Consider the following 27894-nt stretch of genomic DNA (forward strand, 5'->3'; position numbering starts at 1 on the left):
TTTTAAAGACTTCTTGGGCGGCCTTGAAAACTGTGAAAAGGAAGAGAGTGACTCTGGTTTTGTTTGGTACTCGGAGCTGTGTCTGCCCTTTGTGTTTCCATGGCTTGCCCCAGAGAAAACCTGGCCATTCAGTTTCCAGGTTGGCTTGGTTTTGGATCTTCATTGCTTTTTTCCTAGCTGCTGGGATGGAGTTGCCAAGATTTGGTTTGCATCTTGAAAATCTCCTTTCCCTGCCCTTAACTGTGGAAGTTTTGTTTTTCTGATTTGGGGCACAAAGTAGTCACCAAAAGTTATATTATGTTCTAGTTCTAATGTAAGACTCCGTGGTCAATCCATACTTTGACTGTTCTCCAGACAATAGAAACTGGAATAGAGCCCAGAAGTTCTGGCATGTTCTTATGTTCTATTTTTTGTATACCGTGTAGTATCCTAGTGCCTGTAAAGAGCTGTCAGACCATTATCTCCAGCACCCACATTCTTACATGCTCTTGCCCTGTCCCCTGCTTGGTCTCCTCCCCTCTCCCACTTCACATGCATCCTTCTGTAATCTTCTCTGTCTTATGGTTCAAAATAGTATATATTTAGAGAAAGTCATTTTTAATAATTTGGTTGAAAATATTCAAGAGATATTTAAGCATTGATAGGTTGAGAACTATACTGGATACCTCACATGTCATCTAATACTCAATAATTCTATAATGTAGAAACTTTATTTTAATTTCTTTAAGGCTCATAAGGGTTGGCCACAATTACGCAATTGGTTTGGTAGAGTCTGGACAACAGCTACCTATTGACTTCATATAATGCACCAAATACTGCATTTTGATCTTTATGTATCTTACACATGAAGGCATGAGGATTATAGAGGCTGGGAAGATAACTCGTCACAGTTGCCCAAGTCTCTGTCTGCAAAAGCCATGTTCATTCTGTTGTTCTCTGTTAACTATTTTATAATGTACTGTGATATGTGCTTTGATGTTTTTGTGCTATGAAGGTGCTCTGGGAAAATGAGCCTAGGAAGTCCAATAGGGTTTCACAGAACAGGAGACATTTAAATTAGGCCTTAAGAGATGAGTTTTCCAAAGATAGCAATGAAGGAAGGCATTGTCATTGTCAATGAGAAAACATGTTTAATGACACAGGGATGTTGACCGGTTGTGTGGTAGGAGCTGTGGTGGCCGTTGCAGGATGCAAGGCTGGGAAGTGTACAGAGATGGCTCTGCGGGGACCTTGTGGACTGTGCTCTGAATTTTGGGTTCTGTCCTCTGTCTAGCATGGAGTCGTCAGTGATGTGATCAGATTTCTGTTTTGAGACGTATAACTGATGGTGTTGGGTAAGATAACCTAGGAGGGCTGAGATGAGTTAGGAGACCATGACAATAATTTAAGCAAGAGCCCCACCCAGGACATTAGTGGGGAGTGAATGAAGAGCCTCCATGAGCAGAAGCCATAGGTGGTAGGCAACTTTCATGAATTCTCTGGGTTGCACACACAATTGCCAAACTTGCTCTTACTCTTACACTTATTCTTAGTGTGGGTGTTGGCATATACACCTTTATGCTTGCATTTATGTACATATATACTGATGTATGTGTGATTGTGTGTATGTTAACTAGCATATTATACATGCTCTACTGAAATTTGCTTGTTTTCCCACTTAAAATAACTTGGAAGTCATTTTTGTCAGTAAATCTGGAGCTGCCTAATTCCTTTTGATAGCTGCTTAGTATTTTATGTGGGTGTGCCATAATGTATTTATAATACATAATGCATTATGATGGACATTTAGATTTCTGATATTATACCATCACAAATGGTGCAGTGAGTATTCTTGTATGTATATATCATTTTGTACATGTGAAAGTGTATCCAAATTCCTAGAAATAAATTCTTAAAAGTATTTGACATTCTTTGAAATTGCATAGTCAGACAGATTGGGCATTTGTAATTTTAATATATTGCTAAATTACTTTCCATACTGTCTGTTTTCCTATACCCTCACCGACACAAGGAGTTACCAGACTTTGATGGTGACTCATCTGAAAGGTAAAACCGGTACCTTATTGTACCTTTACATGTTCCAACCATTTTCATTTCTCTTTCAAAGAGCCATTTTTACCCTTTTTTCATTTTTCTGTTGTATTATTGGCCTAATTTAGCTGTAGAAGCTCTTGATATATTAGGAAATTGGCCTTTCGTCTGGTATGAGTTCCGGATATTTCTCCCCAGTGTGGTGGTTGTCTTCGGCTTAACTTTTGGTAATTAATTAAAAATTTTCTTTAGTTAAATCTGTCAGGGTTTCTTTCATATTATACTTAGAGAAGATCTTACCACTTCCATGATTATTTTAAAAAACTTTTCCATCATTTTTCTTCCAGAACTTGTGTAGTTTGTTTGTTTGTTTGTTTGTTTGTATTTAAAGCTTTCAAACATTTGGAATGTATTTTGGGATAAAGTATTAAGTATGGATCAGACTTTTCCCCCAGTTGTACCAGCACCATGCATTGAAAAATTAATCTTTCCCCCTTGACTTGAAATGCCATAAATTATCTTTTTATGTGTGGGTCTTATTTACTCAGTCAGATCATAAACTTTTTAAGGGCCCAGACAGTTATTATCTTATTTCAGCATAAAGTTGAGCATAATGTTCTGCATAGAGTAGGTATGACATTAATTTTTACTGTTTTAAAAATTACAAATTTCATGCACTCTATGGGAAGTACACAAAACATTCATATACAGTTTAATGAAAATTTATAAAATGAACACCTGTGTAACCACAACCTAGGCCAAAAATAGGCCATTCTATTTCCCCAGACATCCCTGTGTACCCTTCTCAGTCACATTCCTCTGCCATACTCCAGAGGTAACCACTCTTTCGACTTGTGACAGTGATTTTCTTGTTTTTCTTTATATTAAATTTGAACCATATAAATTGCCAATTTGTAGGTAAAAGAATTTCTAATATCTTTCATATTTCAACATAATAATTTTACCACCTGTAGATCTCTAAACAGTATAGTTGAGCCTGATTTTGAATATTATTTCAGTGGAATCTTACTGTGTTTGTCCTGTGCTATGCTTTCTTTCACTCACTATGGTGTTGTAGTATTCAGCCATGTCGTTGCAAGTTGTCAGTTTTTGTTGCTGGTTGCTGGATGTATGCCATTATATGACTCTACTACACTTTATTTATCCTTTCCACTGTTGCTGGATTATGGATTGTTTCCTGTTTCAACTAGTGCAACTAATGTTGCTATGAAAATCTTTGTACATGTTTTGATGCCTGTGGCCAAGGTTTCCTCTGGGACAGGATCAGCACATTAGGGCCCTAATTTTTGTGTTTTTGTTTGTTTCTTTTTTTCAAACTTTATTTGAAATAATTTTGTATTTATAGAAGAGTTACAAAGTTGGTATGGAGAATTCCGGTATGCCCTTTACGCAGCTTCCCCTAATGTAAACATCTTATGTAATTACAGTACATTTAAAACTAAGACATTGATGTTGGTACCACACTATTAACGAAAAACTCTGGATTTTATCTGTTTTTCCACTAATGTTCCCTTTCTGTTATGGGATCCAATGCAGGACACCACGTTGCCTTTAGTTGTCATGTCTCCTTAAACATGAAACAAATTTTCCAACTGTAATACAGTAGTTGTATAAAGTTCTTTTTGTCTTTACCCTTATAGAATCCAGTCAAAACACTTTTCCAGAGTTACATAGTCTTTTGGGTCTCCTTTCTTTCACTTAGAGCAATTTATTTAAAGTTCATCCATGTTGTTGCATGAATCAATAGTTTCTTCTTTTAAAAAAAAAATTCAGTGAACTTCACGTAACATAAAATTAACCATTTTAAAGCAAACAATTTCGTGGCATTTACTACATTCTCAGTGTTGGACAACCACCACCTCTATCTAGTTCCAAAACGTTTTCATCACTCCAGAATAAAACCTTGTACCCATTAAGCAGTTACTCTCCACTTCACCTTCCTCTCAGCTTCTGGCAACCACCAATCTGCTTTCTATTTCTATGGATTTACCTATTCTACATATTTCATATGAATGGAATCATGAAAAATGTGCTCTTTTATGTCTGGCTTCTTTCACTTAGCATAATGTTCGCATTGTAGCATGAATCAGTACTTCATTCCTTTTTTTAAATTGTGGTAAAATATGCATAACATAGATTTGCCATTTTCATCATTTTTAAGTGTTCAGTTTAGTGGCGTTAATTAAATTCATAGTATTGTACAGCCATCACTACTATCTATTTCCAAAACCTTATTATCACCCTAAACAGAAACTCTGCACCCATAAGAAATAACTCCCTAATCCTCACTCCCCCCAACCCCTAGAAACCTCTAATTTTTACCTCAATGAATTTGCCTATTCTAGATAATTTACATAAGTGGAATCATACAATATTTGTCCTTTGGTATCTGGCTTATTTCACTTAGCGTAATGTTCTCAAGGTTCATCTGTGTTGTAGCAGGTGCTGGAACTTCATTCCTTTTTATGGTTGGATAATATTATATGGCTAGACTACATTTTGTTCATCTGTTGATGGACACTGTTGTTTTTACCTTTTGACTATCGTGAATAATACTGCTATGAACATGGGTGTATGGCTGCTGTCGAGCCCTTGTATTCAGTCCCTTTGGGTAGATAGCTAGGAAGGGAGTGGTTTGTCAACCCCTGGGCTAGAATATGGATGATGAAAACTAAATTCCAACATGGTTAAACCACAGTCTTGACAACACATGGTTTTATCAGATTTAAAAATTTTTGGCCAATTTGGCCTGTTTGTGAAGGTTGTGATTTTAATTTGTATATCCTGATTCCTAATAGGGTTGAACACATTGTCACATGTTTATAAGCCATTTGAATTTCTTGTTTTGTAATGTGCCCATTAGTTTTCCCATGGGTGGTTTGCCTTTCTAAATGCATGTTGATGAATTGATGTTCTCCAAATAACGTTTATTCTGTGTTTCTGCAGAACAAATAGTGGAGAAAGATGAAGGTCCGTATTATACTCACCTGGGATCTGGCCCCACAGTAGCCTCTATCCGGGAACTCATGGAGGAACGGTGAGTGATGCACAGATGTCCAAGGAGGAATAGGCAAGTTGTTAATAGAATACGAATTTTAAGCCTCTCTCATTTTCATTGCTTGTACTAGACAACATACAGAAGGAATATAGATATTCAGATTGTGGAAAGTTGAATGTGGGATCCTCACCCCTAGCGCTTCTGGGTTTCTGTCTATAGGTCTGCCTTCCATCTGTCTCCTTCCCCATTTTTTTTCTCTCTCTTTTGAACAATTTTTTATTTAAGAAGTGTGGTTGAATGGTTATATGTCCTAGAGTTTCCCACAATCTGGATTTTGCTGCTAGCTTTCCTGTTGTATTGTTTAACATTATCTTCTGTAGATCGAAAGGCTTGATCAGGATCAGATTGTTTTTTCTTTCTTTTTTTTTTTTTTTAAACCACTCCATAGGTGATATTTTGTACCTCTACCAGGGGGACTGTACTGTCTCAGCTTTGGCCTGTGGGAGCCTCTTCAGGTTGTCTCTTGAGTCTTTTTGATATGATCCTCGGAGTCTTTAATAGCTTTCTTGATTTCTCATATGACAAAACATTCTAGGCTCACATTGCACATTTATCCAAGAAGTCTCGGTTCCTTTTATTGTGGGAAAAAGTATTTAGGAAACAGACTCTGGGTGATAGGCATGCTCGTTGCTACTGGAGTGCTCATTGTTTCCAGGTCATTTCAATAGAAGGAGCTAAGATGTGCATGTAGGTTTTTGATTTCCTGTTATCGTTCCGTGATTAGATACATCATGAGTTTATAATAACACTTCCAATTCAAACTCAAGACAATAAGGTTTTTAATAGCTCTGTTTTGGTTTTTTAATCAGTTTGTTTGAGTAGAGACTTTAAAATTGGGGTACGTGTCCACAGCAGACATTAAATGCTATGAGTTTCAGTGTGTAGAGAGGTAAAATAGCTTGGTGTGATTGAGAGCATATGGACACTGAAGCTGGACTAAGGTTTAGTCCTGGCCCTGCCACTTACTGCTGAGTCCTTGGGTAAGTCACTCAAATTCTCTGTGACTCAGTTTTCTTACCTGCAAGTTGGGGATGATGATAAAAGTACACACATTATAGGAAAGTTGTGAGGATAAACTGAATTGTATGTAAAACACTTAGAGCTTGTTCGTAAGTACTACATATAGGGTGTCTATCTCATACACACATGTACTGGCTGTACTTTTTACAGCGAGCACTATAATAGGAAAGGCAGAGATTATGTAGAAGTAAAATGTTTGTTCATACATTTACATACAGATGTGTGGAAGGCTGAGTGACTCAGAGTTTCTTCAAATTTGAGAACCAGATTTTGTCTGACCAGGGGAGCCAGGATAATCCTGTCATTAATGCAGCAGGGAACGTGATTTTGAACTGAGTAACCAATAACACCTCTGAATGAATAAAAGGTGACATGGATCGATGATAGTGATCTGCTATAATCACTTTTAATTATCCTGTACCATTTGAAAACATTTATATTCAAAGTATCCCATCAGAAGAGCATGTTATCAAACACCCAATCTGTAAATTCAAGATGTTTGAAAGGATACCTCTGAGTCCATGAGAATGAACAGGTTTAAAACAGGGTGTGTGTGTGTTGTGTACATGCCTGCTTGACTGCATGTGCCCACATGTGTGCAAGTTGCAGTTCCAGAGTTGGACAGGGCATCATTTTGGCCATTGATTTTTTTGAAAGGAATTCTTACACTATCACTTGCAGGTTGAGGATTGTGGGGGAGTCAAAGGTACAAGTTTGATCTGGGACGGTTTTTGTGTGTGTTTGTTTCTTGGTTACAATTTTACAAGATTTCTAGATAGCTGTCTAAATAACTCGTAGTTATAGAAGAGTATGTTTTGAAATAGGATTAAGAGATAGTGATAAAGTTGAGATTTGTCTGTTTTTTTCCTCATTGCTTTAAAAATAACAGCCAAGTGTAGATTATTCAGAAACTGATCCAGGGGAGGAATTTCTCTCAAGACCGTGAATACTTGTGTTTTTTTCTCAGCAATTGGTTTATTTTTATCTGGAGGACCTTGTAAATGATGTAACAGATTGTGTTTCCATCTTTATATTGGCTGGTAGTAAGCTTAGAGGCCTATTTGTGTGCCCCCATTAGGAGGGGCGTATGTAATTTCTCATCTTTGGCCCGTGGGGGCCATTCACATTCACTCCAGAGTCCTTTTGACATGACTCTAAGGAGTCTTCATTAGCTTCCATGATTTCTCACACGATGAAATGTTCCAGGCTCATCTCAGAAATACACACAAGACCCCATTGCTTGCATTTTGTGGACATCATCATGTCTGCTTCCTGCTTTATGCTGATTCTATCACCTGTTATTTTCATCATATAGACATATCTCTAAGCTCCTTTCTGGAACAAGGAGGGGCGTGAACAGTTAATGAAAATCACCTGGCCGGGGGTCTAGTTTGTGAATGGTTCAGGCTGTCTCTTCCCTAGACCTCCCCCAGACTTCTCTGCAAGACTGCTCTAGTACCAGGAGTTGGCCAAAGGCAGGGAGGGGAAGCAAACTGAAATCAAGGAAATGTCTGTGATTTTGGCTTATGTGGTAAAGATTTGGAAAAAAGAGGGAGAAGTCAAAAGCAAATTCCAAAATATCCCAATTTACTTATGCGTTCCATGCCTCCTGGGTACCCAGCTCCTCATTTTTGTAGATAGTTGGAGTCAGTTGTTCCAACTCATACCTGAGAATAGTGCACTGCACAGAGCCACATGCCCTCCAGCTGAAAGGGGAGTCTGCAGCCCAGGAGTTCATTAAATGTTCATTCTAGAAATGAAGAACCAGCACAGAACTGTGCTGGCAAATGCTTGATTTTAAGTGAGCTGGTCTCATTACTCTGTGATAGAGGTAACCCCGAAGAAGCACCACTTTAGATCGGTGGTTCTTAAATTTGAGTTGCTCCAGTCTCCCAGAGGGCTGTGAAAGCACAGGTCTCAGGGCCCCACCCCCAAGTTTCTGACCCAGAGGTCTGGGGTGGAACCCAAGAATCTGCATTCCTCCCAAGTTCCCAGGGGATGCTGATCCTGGCACCACCATTTAAGAACTATTGGCTAAGATGATCAGGTTACTCTTGAGAGTAAGATTTCAGCCAGTCCTTATAGACTTGTTTTAGGGTCTAAGAGTTCATCTGCATTCTAAAAGGGCCTCTTAATGATAGGCCAGAAAGTAAGACATTTAAGAAAAAAGAACACAATGCAATATATATCTACATATGCCTTACTGGTAAATTGTACACCTGAAACTTACTGGATTTCATTAACCAATGTCACCATAATAAATAAATGAATGAAAGAGAGAGAGAAAGAGAGATCTCAAATTGGTTAGTTGTCTTTAAAGACCACGACAGTTCTGGTTTAAAAAAAAAAAGTCTAGTGGATCATTCAGTGCTTTGCCCTTTTATTTGCTCTTGAATATGAAGTTGGCTGCAGGAACCATTTCTCGCAAGAATGGGTTGGTGGGAAAGGTGCTGGCTAGAAAGCCCGTGTCACTGTCCTCAGTTCACCCTCCTGTGGGGAACATGATATTCTTTCCGTTTTGGTGAGAGCGCTGTAGCCACCTCGAGCTGTTGTTTCCCCAGCGACCCTAGCACATACCTAGTGCCCAGACTCTACCCTTGTGGGTGGCTTCCTGATAAATGCTTGTTGAATTGAAAGGTTTCCAGGACCTAAACAAAAGCAGCACTATCTGGTCTTTTTTTCTTGAGCCAGACTGTGCTATATAAACTCCCCAGAGCCCTGTCTCCAAACACATTCTATAAGGGACTAATGTAGTCTTAGAATTTTAATGTGGTAATTATCAGAAACACTTTTCCTCTCTTCCCTGAGACCTTGAGTGAAGAGAGAACTCAGAAAAACCCTGGATCAGCATTTAAATATTTGTTCTCTTTTCCAATTACAAAAATAAAGCATATCTATAAAAAGCCTTTAAAAAAAGTTTAGAGTGACTAAAACTCTGTAGCAATTATCTTTCCCAGGAGAAACTTTAAAAAAACGATGCTTACCTTTCAATTTTTGTAAGCATTTACAAAGAAATTATGAATTCATAAAGAAATTATGAACCAAATGGGATCAATCATACTATACCCACTGTTTGCAGCTGCTTCTCCCCCCACGCCTTAATTTCTTCCATGTCAGCACATGTAATTCTGTCAAATTCCTTTTGATGGCTGCATGGTTTTTTGATTGTATGGAAATTTATAGTAATTATATTTTATTTAGCCAGTCTTATACTGGATACTTAAGTTGTTTCTGATTTTTCTGTTGTTAGTGCAGCAATGACTATCTTGTTCCTAAATCTTGGTGTACTTGTACAGTTGTTTCTGAGGTAGAGATTTCTAGAAGTGGCGTGGATGAATAGAGCGTATGCGTAACTGTATGTGTATATACACAACACATAAACTGTAACAGCAAATAATATGTCGTAACCAAACTGGATTCATTACAGAAATCTAAGGACAGTGTGTTAAAAGAGCATACCTATGTGTTAATTGCCCAAAGGAGAAAAACCATTTAATCATGTATCTCCTTAGATGCTAAAATGTTTTGAAAAAAGTAACCAATTCTTGATTAAAAAATCCTTAGGACAGAGACTTTTAGTAGAACCCTTCGAAGTAAAGAAGTGTCTGTCTCTATCCCAAAGTCAGCTGGCTTCGTGCTCAGTGATGAATCGTTGGAAACATTTCTGGTAAAATCAGGAAATAAGCAAAGATGCCCACGAGCCCTTCCGAAGCACTGGCTTGTACAGAGAGATGAGAAGCTGAAATAGAGGCATAAAGAGGGCAAAGGAAAAGGTAGCGAGTGACTGCTATTTGCAGATGATACAATATTGTACCTGAAACTAAAAAGCTGTTAAAAATAAGACAATTCAGTAAGAGGGCTGTTTACATTATTAAGAATAATGAATATTTATTGGGCTCTTCCCTCATGTCAGGAACTTCAAAGCACTTTAAATAATGTACTCCCAATAGATTACCTCATTTGATCTTTTTCCAAGCCTAGGAGGTAGGAATCATTTTTACCTCCATTTTACAGGTGAGAAAACTGAGGCTTAAGGAAGTTCAGTCATGTGGCTCCAGTCCTTGTAGCAAGAAAGTGGCTGGACTGGTACTCAAGCCCAGTCTATCTGACCTCCATGGCTGCACTTTAAGCATCTTTCCCCACAAGTGGTTGTGTGGCCTTAGACAGGTCAGTTCAGCTCTAGAGGCCATAGTTTCATCACCTGTGAATGTGCTGTGGTTAATAAGATGGTCTCAGAATCCCAGAGTGTGTGCACGTGTGGGTGGGCCAGGGCCGGAGTGTGTGTGGGAACCAGACGTGTTTACTGTCCAGGGGACTCTCAGAGCCAGTTTGTGCTTTGTAGGGTCACTTCCGCCCAGCCTCAGCTGTCATCGTGTTCAAATGTCAGCTGGGGATTGTTGAAAGAGAACAATAAGAGTTTCCCCATTTATTTTCTTTTGTTTATTGAATTTATAAATAGCTAACTTGGAGTGACTCAGCTAACAGGGCTGGATACACATGCCTACATTTGACCTTTGGTTTGAGTACCTTCCTGGAGGCTCAGAGGCAGTAATCAGAGACATTCTGCTGGACTTCTCCCTCTGCCCTGGACAGAGGTGGGCTGGATGAACCAGAGGCCTTAGGAACCTGGAAGTGGCGACCGTGTCCTTAGAGGCGCTAAGCACAGAATAAATATTTACACCTTTCTCTTTCTTCTCTGTTGCCCCCACAGTAACTAGAAATCCACTGGGGCTTGCTTTCTTACTGTAAGTTGCTCTTCTGTGGGTTCCACTGTGCTAATGGTGCTGCTCTCTCCTCTCCAGGTATGGAGAAAAGGGGAAAGCCATCCGGATCGAGAAGGTCATCTACACCGGGAAGGAGGGGAAGAGCTCACGTGGCTGCCCCATCGCAAAGTGGGTGAGTGTCTTGACTCCAGCCAAGGCTGTGCCTCACTCTCCAGGGCTGGGGTATATGGCAGAACCAGACACATTTACTGTCCAACCTTGGAGCTGGCATCTGGTGCTTGGTTAGGGTCACTTTCCCCAACCTCAACTATTTGTCCTTTTGTTTAAATGCCAGCACCTGGCATCTGGGGCTGGCCTCAGAAATGCTCTAGTCATTATACTCAGCTCATACTGTCCCGTGGTTCAGGGCTATTTGGAGAACAGGAGGAGCTGAAGATGGCGTCTTACCCGAGGCATAAAAATCTTACCCCACTATGGCCAACTGTTGGACTCCTCTGCCCCACTCCCTGTGCTGGAGCTTCTGGTGTTCCTGTCTCCTTTCTGGAAGGGGCCTTGCTCCTACCTTGCTTCTGAGCCACTGTTTCCTATAAGCAGCCTGAGTGTCTCAGCAGGCAGCTGTCAGTGCCTCAGACCCTGAGTTCACCGAAAGTTTTCTGACCTTGATTTCTAGAACCGCCACAGAATGAGTGCTTGGGAGCAACAATAAGGTCATCAGGTTGAGCCGTAAGCTCAACCAGGTGCATAGTAGAGTAGGGGGATATGCAGGGGAAATGGAAGGCTCTGTCCCTGTGTTCCGGCTGCTTAGGATGTCAAGATACAGGAAATAAAATTACAGAGATGTGAATAATTGAGGTTTAACTTTGAGAGGCTGACTTGGTGCCATAGAGTTCAGGGACAGGGACATGTGTTGGGAGGGAGGAAGTCAGGCTAGGATTCCCAGAGAAGGTGGACGTGTGTGGGGCTGTGAATGCAGGGCCCTATTAAACGGGCTGAGGAGAGGGTAGACGCACTCCTGATGAGGAGGGTCACATGGGCAAAGGCAGAAAGGCCAGATGAACACGCACGGCTCACTTTGAGTGAGGGACGATGGTAAATGGTCTTTGTCAGCCTATGTCCATCTGTGCATTTGCCTGTTCTTATCTGGTATGTACCCCATGCCTTAGTACCTTTGCATTTAATGAAAATAAAAGGTGTCTGCTACAGCCATGCCACCCTGAAATGTGCCCGATCTCGTCTGAACTTGGAAGCTAAGCAGGGTCGGGCCTGGTTAGTACTTGAATGGGAGACCACCTAGGAAGACTAGGTGCTGTAGGTGTTAAGAAAGAAGAGAGAGAGAGAAGAAAAAGTGTCTGAATTTGAACTACCATATATCTATCTGGAGCAATTTTCAGTCAGTATTGCAGAATTAAGTACGACAAAAGAATCTAAAACTGCTTAGAGCATTCACAGGCATGAAGAAGCATGTTGTCCTCACCCTCATGAAAGGTGACCATTTCAGTGGGAGGCTGACTGAGTCTGTCTGTGGCTGATCAGGATGGGGTGTTATCCCCGCAGAGGACCCATCAGGGAAGTGACATCTGCCCCTTTCTCCTGCTAATTCATGCAGTCCTTGAGGAATTCCAAATTCTTGGGCTGGAAACTGAAGATCCTTGGAGCACAGGTAGAAGAGCTAGGGACTGTTCCAGGTTCAGGAACAGCTGGCTATGTAGATGGCACTGAAGAGGAGAATATGCATTTCCACCCCTGGATACCCATGGTGTGTCCCTACCGAGGGCTAGCAAGAGCACAGTGACCTGAGCAGGGGAGGAGGGAGGCACCCAGGTACAGCATGAGGTCAGTTCTTGGGACTATGAGAGGGGACTAGAATGATGGAGGGGGAGGAATTGGTGCTCAGTGTGTTCTCCAGGGTCTGTGGACAGTGCACTTTGAGTACTGTGAACTTGAGGTTTTATCCAAAGGATGGAACAGCTTGTGAGTGACATCACCAAGCCCTGGTAGGTGATGCCAGCTTTGAAAGAAAAGCCTAGATAGCAGGGAATAGATAGTGACAGTGTTCCCAGAGCGGAAATTCCTGTATCTGATGAGCGAAGATAAAAGGAGAGAGCAAAGAAATTGTTTTTTATGAGAAGAGCAAATGGTGGTAGAGCATAGAATTCTTACAGTGGCAAAAAAATTAATTAATTAATTAAAAAAGGCTCTGCGTGTGTGTGTGTTTTCTAGCTATCTCCCTTAGTGGAGTGGACTTCTCTTGATATTGCCTATACAGCCTCCGAACAACTATGTATTTTGGTTGGTAGGGCTTCTCGAAAGCGTTTTACTTCATTGGAAGTGGAGAGGGGCCAAGTGTTCCCTTCCCTGCCCCGCTGGGGAAGTGACCTGCAAACACCAAGAAGGACAGATGATTCTTGGTAGCAGAGTGGTATCAAGAGCTCCAGATAGTGGTATATGGCCATAGGCAAGCAGCAGTGTCCAGTTGTCTTTGGTGGACGACGTATCCTGTGGTTCTCCCCACCCTGCCTGCTCCCATGTCTGGAGCCTGGGTTTTCTTTACCAACCAGGGTTCGTGTTTCTGTTTGCAGCCTCAGCCCTGACCAGTACCTTTAGCTAAAAAGCAGTGCGCCTGACAACTTTTAGAGTTGACTGGCCACGATCTTGGGGACAAAGTCGAGGCATATCGTGGGTACCCAGCAAATGTTTGTTAAGAAGACAGGCGGATGACCCAAACAGCCGTTGGTAATCTCTCATTTTAAGGTGGCCTCTACAAAGTATGAAAGTCACTGAGTGTAGGAGTAAGAGAGTGACCCAGGTAGCATTCCGAAGGCCCAGATAAATGGGGGAATGCCAGAAGCAAACATCACGGACAGCAAAAACGGGCTTTTGGTAGAACCACAGAGATGTTGCTTGGGCCAGTCTGTAAAGGTAACAGGTCCAAAGGCAGGTGTTTGAAGGCCTCTCAGGAGCATGGTGGAGCAGATTTACTGGGGAGCCCGGGATTGGAACCGAGTACCAAGGGCGGGAGTTACAGGAAGATAGACTTGTGGTTCTACTGGGTGCGGTATTATTCTCAGTTCAGCGTTCGAGGAATTCCTGCCCAGGGTCTAGGTGAGATGTTTATGATGCTGTGATGGTGTGTGACCCGTTTGTGATGCCAAGTTCAGGTGTTGCTGTATTCGGGCCTTCGGTTGGCCTTTGACTCTTGCATTATGCATTCCATCTTGCTGGGTTCCTTCATAGAGTGTTGGTAGGGAGCTCTTCTTTATTGTTTTCTTATAGTTTTTTTTTTTTTTTTTAGTGTACCTATAGGCCTATAAAGGTGTGGCCACTGAGAGCTTCTGCTTGTGCCTAGTGACATTTGTGTGTTTGCCAATTGGGAAACCAAAAGGATGTGGATCAATCACAGCTTGACAAGTCAGGTGTTTCTTTTCATGCTCTAAACACATGTCCCAAGAATGTGATAAGCTAGTGAGAGGAGGTTGACAGTAGTGCCTCGAGAACCCTAGTCACAAAGACTACTGTCTTATCAATACCTGCAAGTATGTGCTGGTGCCATGAGCGGGAAGCCAGGAGATTATCCAGAGAGTTCTAACACACATATGATTTAACAGATGCTGTTCACATGTTGCTGATTCCCAAAAAACAATTAAAATAATATCATTGATGCTTCCATGGGGGGGCACCATTATCGCTATGGCTCAAAGCAGGAACTCATTCCCAGAGATATGTTTTGCTTAACATGCAAAGTGTCCTTTAGAATTTTGAAGGAAATTCTGACGCCTGCTACAATATAAATGGACCTTGAGAACATTATGCTAAGTAAAATAAACTAATCACGAAAGGACAAATGTTATATGATTCCATCCATGTGCTGTACCCAGAGTCACAGTCAAATTCATGGAGTCAGAAAGTAGAGTGGTGGTTACCAAGAGCTGGCTGGGGTCAGGGGAGAATGGAGAGTTAGTGTTTCATGGGTACAGTTTCTGTTTGGGAAGACGGGAACGTTCTGGAGACAAAAATTCTGATGATGGTTGCATACAATGTAAATGTACTTAATGCCTCTCAACTGTACAGTTAAAAATAGCTGAAGTAGGAAATTTTATGTCGTGTGTGTTTTATCACATACAAAAAATTAGATTTGATGTTCACATCTTTATAAGGGGAGATTTCATATAAAAATCTGGATTTCTGTTTTCTCCTTGCAAAATTAAAAGAAGTAGCTGCATTAGGCCGGGATTCCCTCCAAGCAGCAGTAGATGGAGAGGCCTGGCTTACTCCTTTGAAGGGGACGATGCTTGTACTTTGCCATGGTCCACACCACTTCCTAGTCTTACATCTGGCCCACTTTCCTCATTTATACTGCTCGCCTGGCTGCCGCTTCGACACTCCCTGCACTGACATATTTGTGACCAAGTCTGTCTCCAGCCTGGGTATCTCCTGACCTCCAGACCTGTTCTGTGGGGCCTACTGGAAACAGCCACTTGCATGTTCCAAAGTACCCCCCAGCCCTGCCGTGTTCCCCATAAACAACACGCACCCATTCTCCTCCGCCACAAAACGTGGAAGTCATGTAAGACTTTCTCCCTGTCCCTCAGCCCCTATAGTCTGGTCGTCCCAAAGTCGCCTTTCTCCTACATGTCTCTGGAGTCCATTCCTTTTCCTATTCATTCTTCACTGCCCTAGTTCAGGACTTTGTTTTTGCTTGTGTATGTCTGCGGTTTCCCAACTGGTCTCCCAGTCTTTCTGCTCCCCCAAGCATTCACCCGACCCCTTCCTACACCCCACCCCTTCCTATACCCGACCCCTTCCTATACCCCACCCCTTCCTACACCAGGAAGCTATTTACATAAATAAGCCCCCTGCTTGATAGTCCTTGGATAGTCCTTGAGTCCTTCTCCATCAGCCTGCCACTCAAAGTCCTTCCCATTCTCCCCTCTTCCTAGGCCCCCACATCTTACCTGGTCACAGAACTCACTTGGGATCCTCGAGAGAGATTCAGCCACCTCATTCCCCAGCCCCCAGGACCCTTTGCCTTGATAGGTTGTTTTATGAGCCAGGACAGTGTTCGGGGAGTGAGTGACCAGTGAGGTGAGAACCTGGGTGAGGGAATGGCCGGGTCCCGAGGAGCAAGCAGTGCCGTGCCCAAGGCCCTAGATTTCTTGTTAACAGTCTTATTGAGATACAATTCACATATGGCATAGTTCACCCATTTAAAGTACACAGTTCAATGATTTTTGATATATTACATTATCTTTTTTAAATTGCATTAGAATATACATAACAAAAGTTGCAGTTGTAACTCTTGGTAAGAGTACGGTTCATTGGTGTCAACTGCATTCACCTTGTCATGCAGCCATCACCACAGTCTATTTCCATATGTTTTTCATCATCCCATACTGAAACTCTCTACCCGTTAAACAATAACTCCCCAGTCCCTTTCCCCTCACACCAGGAACCACTATTCTACTTCTCTCTCTCTATGAACTCGCCTATTCTAGATACCTCTTGTAAGTGGGATCATAACAACATTTGCTCTCTTGTGTCTGGCTTGTTTCACTTAACTTGATCCTCAGGGTTCATCCATGTTGTAGCAGAATTTTATTCCTTTTAAAGATTGTATAATATTCCATTGCCTGGATATGCCACATTTTATTTATCCTTTCATCAGTTGATGGACACTGGGTTGTTTCTACCTTTGGTTGCTGCAAATAATGCTGCTCCAAACATGGGCGTACAGGTGTCTAGCTGAGTCTCTTCTCTCAGTTCCCTTGGGTGTATACCTAGGGATGGAATTGTCTAGTCATACGGTAATTGTATGTTTAGCTTTTTGAGGAACTGCCAAAAAGAGTTTTTCACAGCACCAAGGTCCTTGCTTTTTAACTGAAAACGTAGAGATATGCAACATTTTCTCTGCAAATGTTTTAGGACAACGTAAAAATCTCAGTATATTTTGGCTTACAATTTTATCTCTATTTTTACTCCTAAGTCCACATAAATCATCAATAACTTAAACGTTTTAATCATTTCTTATTTTCTTCTTAAAAGAATAACTTTCGTGTTTCTCATTCCCTAATTGTAACGATCTCTTAGTCTGTGTGGTTGCTGTCGCCAGGGTGTAACACCCCTAGGGTACTGTCCTGAAGACCTGCACCCCCAGGTCTGGTCGGCAGAGGTGAGGGGCATGTGGCACCCTGTGCAGAGGAGCGTGGGTGCCTGGCTCCCGCAGTTAACGGTGCCTGCCCTGCATTCTTGCAGGTGATCCGCAGACACACGCTGGAGGAGAAGCTGCTCTGCCTGGTGCGGCACCGGGCAGGCCACCACTGCCAGAACGCCGTGATCGTCATCCTCATCCTGGCCTGGGAGGGCATCCCCCGCAGCCTTGGAGACACCCTCTACCAGGAGCTCACCGACACCCTCCGGAAGTATGGAAACCCCACCAGCCGGAGATGTGGCCTCAACGATGAGTACGTGGGCAGGGCCCCGGGCAGCAGCTGCAGGGGACTCTGGGCAGCCCTGAGAAGCCACTTGCCCCATCCAAGGCGCTGTTTGTCCTGCAGAGTTAGGCCTGGGTGGAAAGAATGCTTACTCACAGCCCTGACTTGGGTTCTGGTCCTGGCTGGGGAGGGTCTGTTGACTTGGCTCAGTGTTGCCGTTGTGCCCCCATCGACTCTGAGGCCCTAATGATGGTAACAAGTGTGAAAAGTGTGTGAGTGCTGCACCAATATAAGGCACCAGTGGTATTCATAGAACCTACCCTCAGAGGGTTTTTTCCCATTGTTTAAATTATGGTATTTTTGCTTATGGTAAAATTCATCCTTTGAGGTATATTGTTTGAAGAGCTTTGACAAATGTTTACAGCCACGTAGCTGCCACTACCATAATCAAGATATTGAACAGTTCCATCATCCAAAAATTTCCCTCATGCCCCGTTATAGGCATGTTCTTCCCCCGGCCCCAGCAACCACCAGTCTTGTTTCCCTATAGGTTTCTCTTTGCAAGAATGTCATATAAATGGACCCATACAGTGTGTAGCCTTTGTCTGGCTTCTTTCTCTGAGTGCAGTGTTTCCAAAGTCATCTGTGGATGTGTATCAGTACCTCGCTCCTTTTCACTGACGAGTAGTATTCCACAGTGTGGGTGTATCACAGTTTGTCCATTCCCCTGTTGAGGAACATTTGGATTGTTTCTGGATTTTATTAAGCGTTGAATTGTGACGTCAGTATTTATTTGCTTAAAGGCCTGTAAACACCCAGGCCTGCAGAAAGCAGGCATGTTCACACCCTGTGGTTCACGTCATCCCCGTCTATGCGGTGTGTGTTCGAGCTGGTCAGGATATTAGAGTTAAGGCAAAATATAAACCTTATTGGGTTTTGACTGATTCTTCCCACTTATCACAAACAGGGGCCCTGTGCTTTGCCCAACAACAGACTCAGATCTCCAAGCTCAGGAGTGAGAATAGAATGGACTGCTCAGAGCTGGCTCTGTACCCAAGGAAATTTGGGGAAGCAATTGAGGGCAAGGAAGGATGTAGTCCAAGTCACTGGGAGGCCAGTGGATACCAGGCCTCAGCAGGTCCTCCTCCTGAGGGAGGAGGAAGATTCCAGAAGAAAAAAAAACGTGTCTGTGTGCCTAACACGTGATATGTGTTACAGCCGGACCTGCGCTTGCCAAGGCAAAGACCCCAACACCTGTGGTGCCTCCTTCTCCTTCGGTTGTTCCTGGAGCATGTACTTCAACGGCTGCAAATACGCTCGGAGCAAGACGCCTCGAAAGTTCCGCCTCGCAGGGGACAACCCCAAGGAGGTGAGGAGCTCACAGGGAGCAGTGAGACACTCCCACACACCCTGTCCCACCTGTGTCTTTAGTTGTCCAGGTGGGAGCTGGGGTTCACACACCGTGACACAGATGTACAGAAAGTGGAACTTGCTTTATCTGCTTATTTGCTGTGAAATGTGTAGAGAGGGTACAGTGAGTAAAAAATTAGGCTTACCAGTTACAGGTAAGCTTCAGACTCTTCCGGTTTAAAACAGGCTCTTTAAGTTAAACATTCAAATTCCTCATCAGAATTCAACCATCTTAAATGGTAATTTTTTTCTCACCATTCTTCCTAAGATGTTCTTTTTGGGTCTGGGAGGTATCACAGGAAGAGGGCCTCTCAGCCTTGGGCCATTCTCTGGGCAGATGCCTGACTTTCTGAGGTGTCCCTCATCCTTTCTGGCCGCTGGGCATATGTCTCCGAGCAGTTGTTCAGTTGTCTCCTTACTAGGGGCCTGGCCTGGTCGTGGGGCACTAGGCCAGCATCCACAGTACAGCCTCTAGGCCTTCTCTCTGCAGTCTCCTCATTGAGGGCCAGGCCTCCTTCTCAACCCCATGACAACCGGACAAGGGGCCCCTGGATCTCCACTGCAGGCCACACTCAGGCTGTGGGAACCAGGAGCGTCAGGTCAGGCCACCTCCTCCTCTGCTACTTGCCCTCTGTTGCCCGTGCAGTGAAGTGGGGTCCTAGGAGGTGGTCTCCACTCAGAGTTCCAAATGCTAAGAAGGTGCAGGTCTGTCTAGGCTCTCTGTCATCCCCACCCCAGCCTCCCTGCCTCCCTCCTGCCTATGCTTCTGTGAGGGTAGGGTTCTGGGTCCCTTTGCCGGAATGCAGGCAACGTCTCAACCCTAGCCAATAGCTCCCAAATCTCTCCAAGCTCCTCAGATGAGGAGGGCGTCCCCCTTTTCCACCGGGTGGGGACTGCCCTGGGGCCTTTTTGTTCTATACCACATATACACTACGTTCAGATTTCAGATTTCCAAGTTTGGTGTTTCAGAAGTAAAAGGAAGCATTTTCAAATTTAGAAGCCCTTTTTTTTCCTCAAAGCCTGGCTTTGGACTGTTGCATGAGCTAGTCTAATAGTCTGATTTGACATTAGACTTTTATTTATGACAGCGTCTGCCCTCCCCAGAAGCAACAAATGCAGTAGCTTCAATGAATGCAGGAGTCCCAGGGCCACGAGGAACTAGGAGTTACCAGGAATGAAAATGCATTGGTTTAATTTCTCAGCAATATTTCTCCTATTCCATCAGCTACTGTTTCTGTGTACTTACTAAGTCCTGAGTCCTCTGCCCAGCACCTCTCGTATCTCAGTTAATTTTACAACACCCCGATGACCTAGGCACCATTACTCCCACTTTCCAGGTGAGTCACACAGCTTGCCCAAGACCATATGGCTATAATGGCGAAGTCAGGGTTTAAGCCCAGGCCTGTGTTTCCCCAGAGCTTATGAGCCTCACCTCCATGCTGTGCTGGCTTTGGGTCCACTGTGCTGGTGGCAGCATCAGAGTGGCAGCCAGGGAGGTGCAGTCAGGAATGGCTGACAGCTTTGCTCTCCCGAGTGGATGGACATCTGAGCCATTGGTCTCGTTCTTCCATTTCTAATTCTATAAACTTGGTTCTTTCCCTCTTCCCACTTTCTCCTGCTTACTTTCCTGAAAACTCTCTATGCCTTCTCCGAAAACTCTTCGAGGCCTGCCAGGAGCTTGCCCAGTCCTACTTGCTACTCGTGGAAGTCCAGAGATTGGACCCCTGTAACTTTCATCAAGTGTAGTTGCGGGGGCTGCTGCATTGTCTAGGGCAGCATTGTCCTTTGGAACTTTTTGTGATGATGGAAATGTTCTCTGCTCTCCAGGACAGGAGCCACATGTAGCTATTGAGCATTTGAAGTGTGACTACTGCAACAGAGGGACTGAATTGCAATTTTATTTAAAGTTAATTAAAATTAATTTATATTTCAATAGCCACATGCGGCTTGTGACTGTCATATGAGACGATGTGGGTGTAGAGGTTGGAGCTATGAAATCCGTTTGTGTACCTGGCTCAGGACAGGCTCTGGGCCTGACTGGCTGAGGAATTTCTGACATAGACCTTGACTTTTATTTATCCTGTAACATGGGAAAAACAATCCACAGTCATTGCTCCTCCTCTTACTTGCCACCATACCACACCTCTACCCTAGGGTGTGGAGCACTCGAAAGCAAGAACCATTTTTCTGTGTTCTGAGCAGCACTGGGCTAGAGCCTAGAACAGCAGTCGCTTGGCAGTCAGATTGACTGGACTGACAGGCAGGGGCTTTTCCTGGTGAGCTTCAGTTTCCCAACTTTAGAATGGACATGGCAACACACCCTTCACAGAGGGAACACTGTAAAAACTACCTGATGGCACCTTACTTCCTACTTTCCCAGTGGCAACCCGGTGTTGGTTCTGGAATGGTGGCTAATTTCCAGTGTCAGGGTTTGCCAGGCAGGCTGCTCTGGATGTGTGACCTCTCTTCTCTCCACAGGAAGAAGTGCTCCGGAAGAGTTTTCAGGATCTGGCCACCGAAGTTGCACCCCTGTACAAGCGGCTGGCCCCACAGGCCTACCAGAACCAGGTACTGGCTCCTGGGCCTTTCTGTGCCCACATGTCATCCACATCTGTGCCACGCTCCCTGAAGTAGGGAACTAGGAAAGTGGGTTCCTCTGTGCTCCTTACAGGAAAAGCCCAGCCAGAGATGGAGCAGGGATGTAGTTCTTTCCTAAGACCCCTTTCCCATACCATGCTGACCATACCTGAGAACATCTCTTCTCCATCCCTGGGCTTCATCCCCCTCCACTGCCTCTGGTCTGGTTTCTACTAATGAGGCTTGAGTTTCTCTCCTTTTTCACCCCTGCATCTCCCAGATGAGGCAAGGGGGACTTGAGATAACTCAGGAGGAAGTAATTCCTACAGGGGCCTCAGCCAGAAACCTCCTTCCTGCAGCCCAAAGGCAAGGTGACTGATCCTTAACATCCCTCCCCCAAGATCTGGCCTCCCCATGTGCAGAATCAGGGCCACTCACCTCAGGTCTCATGAGCAGCTCTCTTTGGCCATCCACACAGGTGACTAATGAGGAAATAGCGATCGACTGCCGTCTGGGGCTAAAGGAAGGGCGGCCCTTCTCGGGGGTCACAGCCTGCATGGACTTCTGTGCCCACGCCCACAAAGACCAGCATAACCTCTACAATGGCTGCACAGTGGTAAGGAAGCCTCTGTCTTGTCACAGCCCCACTCACGGGACCATCCTGGAAGAGGGCCGACTGGTGTATGCAGACAGGTGGGCTCGAGTGGGGAGAGACCAGGAGACAGATTCTCAGACTCTGGGACTGCCCTGCCAGACTGCTCACACCTGCCCTTCGCTCTGAGAAAACCCTCACCAGATGCATGGACAGAGCTGGCCTTGTTTCTGTGGTTAGGCGGATGCTGCAGAATGCAGCCCCTTGGGCACCTGGAGCCCCTCAATTATCTAACCCTTTTCCTATTTAGGAAAACAAAGTGCAGCTCGCTGCCAGTGTTCATTTAACATCACGTGTAGGAATGCTACGTTTTCTAGGTTTTGACATTTTCAGTGATCAAAGTATTGAAAACAGAATTCTATAAATAGAATGATGTCATTTGTTTCCAAAGGCTATCGATATGCTAGAGCGATGTGAAAATAATAAAAGTGAGATATTTCATGGCAAACTTTGGGGATAAGGTTAGGACTATAATCCGCCCGTTATCTCGAGGCAAACGCTGTAGCCGCAAGCGCCACCGGCGAGTATTCTCAAGGCCCTTGGGAAAAGGGCTAAAATGTGGTTCCAGGTCTCTGTGGACACTTGGATTTAAATCTGAACAACTTCTCGATTCATTCATCGAGCAAATGTTTTACTGTGCCCAGGTACGGCTTTAGATGCCAGGGAATAAAATGCACAGTCTTGCCCAAGTATGTGATATACTGTCCAGTAGCAGCGAAGACTGTGAGAAGAGGGTGACATGATAGGAGATATTTTAGATGAAGTGGCCAAAGAGGCCTCTCTGAGGAGGGGCACCTGAGCAGAGACATGAATGAAGCTACGGAGTAAGGGATTGAACTTCTGGGGGTGGATTGCTGCAGGCAGAAGGACCAGCACAAGCTAAGCCTCGGGGGAATGAGAGTAGAGGGCTGGGCAGGGGCCAGGTCACAGGGAGGCCGGGCAAGGCTGTGAGTTCTGCTCTAAGTGTGATGGGGAATCCCTGGAGGGCTCTTGAGCTGGGAATGGTAAGATCTCATTTATAAAGTTAGATGTGCTCCCTCGTTCCTGCAGATGGAGAATGAAGTGTGTCAGGTAGGGGTAGGGGAGTGTGGGAGGGAATTGGAGGAAGAAGGCCAGGTAGGAGGCTGGGACAGTTGTCCAGGCCAGAGGTGACAGGGCTAGGGCAGGGTTGAGGGTGGGGATGAGAGTAATTGGACAGATGTTGGATGATTTCAAAAGTACAACTGAGAGGATTTGCTGATGCACTGTGGATGTAGGATGAGAAAGGAGACTTGAGGACCACTCCAAGATTTTTTGCTTGAGCAACTGGGCAAATGTTGGTTTTATTTACTGAGATACAGACTAATGGGGGAAGACCAGTGTTGGGGTAAAAAACCAAGAATTCTGTTTTGAGTTGTTTGCTAGATGTCCAGGTAGAGATGCAGAGTAGTCAGGGGAGAGGGAGGGGTCCATAGAAATGAACTTGGGACTGAAGAGCGTGTAGTTCCTGGTTATAGCCATGGAGCTAGATGCAGTACCAGGGACATGGATGTATTTGGGGAAGAGAGGAGGTTTGGGCTTGAGTGGGGATACCCTAGAAGGGGTGAGGCTAGCTCTCTTCTCTGCTTTTTAAGTAGGTTCTGGGGAAGCTGTGAAAGAGGCAAGGGTACTGGCGCAGTTATCTCAAAGGGGGCTCCCAGAATCTGGTGTAGCTTGTATCCCCATGGAGACCGATGGACCTAACCCTAGGATTTCATTTCTCCACCTTGTCTTCCTTCTCCGTGTCCAAGCCTGAGAAGCAAGATAGGACAGGCTCCTGTCTAGACTGTGTTGTGAGGGTTTCTAGCTGAGACAGAAAGGGCGGGCCCTCCAAGCTATGAGGAGAGAGGCAGGGAAGGAGATGGGAGCACAGGGAGGTTATCTGGGTTCCAGAGCTTCTAGAGTTTGGAGTGAAAAAAGGTAAATTTTTTCCAAAATGAATAGTATTTTTTACTAATTAACTATTCGTTATAAAAAATTTTAAGTAATATAAGGAAGTATAAAGTAAAAATTGCCTGCAATCTTGTAGAAATAATCAGTGTTTGCATTGTGATGCCCATCCATTCAGTCATCTGAATGTGTGTGCGCGCATGTACAGCTATATAAGTTTTACACAAAGGGGATCACATTATGTGGATCCCCTGCTGTTCCATGACCTGCTTTTCTTAACTCAAGGATCTGTGGTGGACAGCTTTCTGTGTCAGTGGCTGTAGGTTTACTTTAGCATGTTCTAAGGCTGTATGTTTGGCTCTGCCATCATTTATTTGACCAGGCCCCTCTCGATGGACAATAAGTTCTTTGCAACTTCCCCTTCTGTAAACCACGGGAGGGACCATGGTCACACACCTGTGTAGTGGTGTGTAATCCCTTGAGGTGCTGGGGTGAGGACAGTTTCAGGCTTAGTGTGCTTATTCTTTGGCTTCCTTGCCAACAGAGTGTTTTGTCAACCTTTTCAGTTTTTGCTTGCCTGAGTGGCAAACCTTATTTTAATTTGTGTTTCTTTTATTTCTAGAGAGTTCGAATACCTTTTCCTATTTTTCTTGCTCGTTTTAATGTCATCTTCATGACTGTCGTACTTATGTCTTTCTGTTATTTTTTAACTGGTTATTTATTAACTATTATTTTTTTAGCCGCATCTGTTGACATTTGTAAGACATCTTTATATGTTAGAGAGAGAAATACACCTTCTGTCATATCTCATCCTTTGCCTTTTTTCTTTGCTTTGTTGTTTACAACGCTGGGTTTTAGAGGATTGTAGGAAGCAGGACTGGTGTTCAGTCCAACTCAGAAAGTGCACAGGGGTCCGGTTGGAGCAGAGTAAGTCTGAAGACCCCCACAAACTCTGGAAAGAAGCACGCTTGGTAGAGCACCACACCAAAGGAGAAACGTTAGATGAAAATATGACTACAGCTGACTCCAGAAAAATGTTCAGTAATAAAATGCCATAATCAAAATTGAAAAGCCAATGCAAACTGGAAAACAACATTTGTCACAAGTGACAAAGGGAGTGATGGAAAGATTGTATTAGTGATAATGAATAATCTAGTAAAAAAAAAAAATGGGCAAAAGTCATAAAACTCACCGAAAAAAGGAAGACAGAGTTGTGTTCACATGTACCCAGGATTCGTTTTAATTGGGTATAAGATGCGAAGACACAGAAATGATTGTTATGAAGGAAGAAGTTTATACTCACAGAGCCCCACAAGCAGAATCCACAGCAAGCCACACAGGGCCATGCGGAGAAGCACCAGGGTCGGTCAGGAGGCAGAAGGAGTGAGGGAGAGAACGTGCCCAGAGCCTTTATTGGGGACTTTGTTGGAAGAAATGGGCAAGGCAGGGTAGGTACACTGAGTAAGCTTAGGATTGGGTCCTTCCAATAAAGTCTGTGGGCTCTGGGCTATCGGGGTGGTCCCTAGTTGTCCATGCCTAGCCTTGGGGTGATTTAGGGCAGGGGGATCTTGGCATATGCAAGTTGATAAAAGAGATGGTTGGAGGTACAGGCTCTGGATCGGTTAATTTGTCTATCAAATGTGTGCTCACAGGGGAGTCGTTTGCTATCTCTAGAAATTAGCTAGCCCTGGGAGGGGCAGTCCCTCCAGGATCAAGGCTCCAAATGCCAGCACATCAAGAAAACAGACAATAAGAAAATATAGTCAATAAAGAGTAGAGAGTACACTTGAGAAAAAATAGAACCTTGTTAGTAAACAACAAGATACGTTTTGATAATGAGCAAAAAGTTTTTAAGAAATTGGTGGCAAAATTACAGGCAAAAGTGTAAGAAAATTGAAACTCACATTCTGACAGTATGAGTGAAACACTAATGATGATAATCATTTTGGAGGGTAGTTTAGTAGTCTGTGGCAGTTCTACTTCACAGCATTTATTCTAGGGAATTGAGTCTTTAAAATTTTAGCCAAAAGGATTAAAGTATCGTTTATGATAGGGAAAAACTGAAAACAAGTCCAAATGGTAATGAGAGATTAGTTAAATAAATGAATACATTGATACAGTAGAATCAGATCTTAAATCATATTGGAGAATATTTAACGCATAAGAAAACATACTATATTTAAAAAGATAAAGTTATTACAGAAACTGCATGCATCCTGTTTAATTCCCAAAAAGTGAGTGTGTACATGTGTATATGACCAAAGTGTTTACAGTGATTATTTCTAGGTGGTGGGATTATGGAGATAATTTTTATTTCCTTTTTGCTGGCCTAAGTTTTCTACAACCAGCACATGTAGTTTTTAATAAAAAGGAAAAGTATTTCAAGAGCAAAAGGAGGCCGAATGTTCAGGGCAAGGAGGATAATGGTGAGTGGTCCCAGGCTCCACTAGTGGATTTATTGCAGTGGCCATTATGCTGTGCTGGAGAGTGTAGCATGTGCCCCAGCCCTGCCCCCTTGCCAGCCATGTCACCCTGGGCCAGCTGTCTCATCCCCTCTTGGCCTTATTAAGATCGCATGAGACAGTGTGAGTGGACATGCTTTGAAAGCTGTAGAGCAGACTAAATGTTGGTGATACTGTTATGCTATGAACCAGGATGGATGTGCTTTTTAGACACCGTAAAGTAATAGGGAGCATTAAGACCAAGTGGATGCCTGGTGTTGGGGCTTTTGGGGGAAGGGGTATCACCCATGGGGATGCTCAGCCCTTCCTCCCAGTACTGGGCTCCCCCAGCTCATGCCCCTCTCGCTGCTGGAGCAGGTCTGCACCCTGACCAAGGAAGACAATCGCTGCGTGGGCAAGATTCCAGAGGACGAGCAGCTGCACGTGCTCCCCCTGTACAAGATGGCCACCACGGATGAGTTCGGCAGTGAGGAGAACCAGAACGCCAAGGTGGGCAGTGGGGCCATCCAGGTGCTCACCGCCTTCCCCCGCGAGGTTCGGCGCCTGCCAGAACCTGCCAAGTCCTGTCGCCAGCGGCAGCTGGAAGCCAGGAAGGCGGCAGCCGAGAAGAAGAAGATTCAGAAGGAGAAGCTGAGCACCCCGGAGAAGATCAAGCAGGAGGCCCTGGAGCTGGCCGGCATCCCCACTGACCCAGGTGTGTGGGGAGCAGGCGCCCTCCGGGGGTGGCATTGGTGCTGTTGGGTGGGGGCCCTGGATGGCCCCCTGGATGGCCCGCTGACTGCTCCCTTTCTGCCTTGAGTTGGGACTCCAGATGAAAAAGTCCGGGGGCCTCTCAGTCATCTGGACCATCCCATTATCCTAATGTTGTCAGTCAGTGTGAAAGCCGCAGCAGCCCTGGGACACCAAACTGATAGGCGGTCCCTGGGGAGCAAGTGCAAGGAGGTCATCGTATCTTCCCAAAGAGGAGCTGGGTTTCCCCTCCGGCTCACCCACTCCCTCTCTGAGAGTCTGAGGGGACCGCGGCTTTAGGCACGTGGGCTGCGGTCAGGGTGGCTGAGTGGCACAGCTCCCCCTTCTCTTGGCCCTTGTCCCCGCAGATGGGAGGGGCCTCAGTGAGGACTCGTGGAGTTCACTAGGGTGAGGGGTGGGGGAGGAGTGACACAGAGGGGGCCGTGGGCTCTGGGCCACTTCTCCCAGGGCCTCAGAGGGTCCGGGGGCCATGCTGAGCAGTGCCCAGAGCAAGTCCAGCCTCATTCATCTTGCATGTCCTGCAGAGGAAACCTCTGAAGGAGAGAGAGAGTTTCTACCCCCAGTCCATCTGCCCAGGGCCTCGGCCGACTGTGGTTCTCCCTGCTTCCTCTCTGTCTTGCCTCCTGTTCTCCTCAGGCTTGTCCCTGAAGGGCGGATTGTCCCAGCAGAGCCTGAAGCCCTCCCTCAAGGTGGAGCCTCAGAGCCACTTCAGCTCCTTCAAGTACGGCAGCAACACGGTGGTGGAGAGCTACTCGGTGCTGGGCAACTGCCGGCCTTCCGACCCGTACAGCATGAACAGCGTGTACTCCTACCACTCCTACTATGCACAGCCCAGCCTGACCTCTGTCAACGG

The 27894-nt window shown here is 44.6% G+C and overlaps 1 protein-coding gene and 1 pseudogene across 1 annotated transcript in view; both read left to right on the plus strand.

The window, feature by feature from the left end:
- TET3 (tet methylcytosine dioxygenase 3) overlaps window positions 1–27894 on the plus strand; it is a 96497-nt gene that overhangs the window by 64893 nt on the left and 3710 nt on the right. Inside the window, 8 exon segments of the mRNA XM_025049323.1 lie at window positions 4999–5089; window positions 10933–11026; window positions 17104–17312; window positions 18501–18651; window positions 21171–21260; window positions 21748–21885; window positions 26649–26985; window positions 27678–27894. The exon segment at window positions 27678–27894 is cut by the window's right edge and continues 39 nt beyond it. Coding sequence (XP_024905091.1) covers window positions 4999–5089; window positions 10933–11026; window positions 17104–17312; window positions 18501–18651; window positions 21171–21260; window positions 21748–21885; window positions 26649–26985; window positions 27678–27894 — 1327 coding nt within the window.
- LOC112482995 lies at window positions 12050–12169 on the plus strand (annotated as a pseudogene).

This window comes from Pteropus alecto, unplaced genomic scaffold (assembly GCF_000325575.1).
Source record: "Pteropus alecto unplaced genomic scaffold, ASM32557v1 scaffold100, whole genome shotgun sequence".
Lineage (NCBI taxonomy): Eukaryota > Metazoa > Chordata > Mammalia > Chiroptera > Pteropodidae > Pteropus > Pteropus alecto.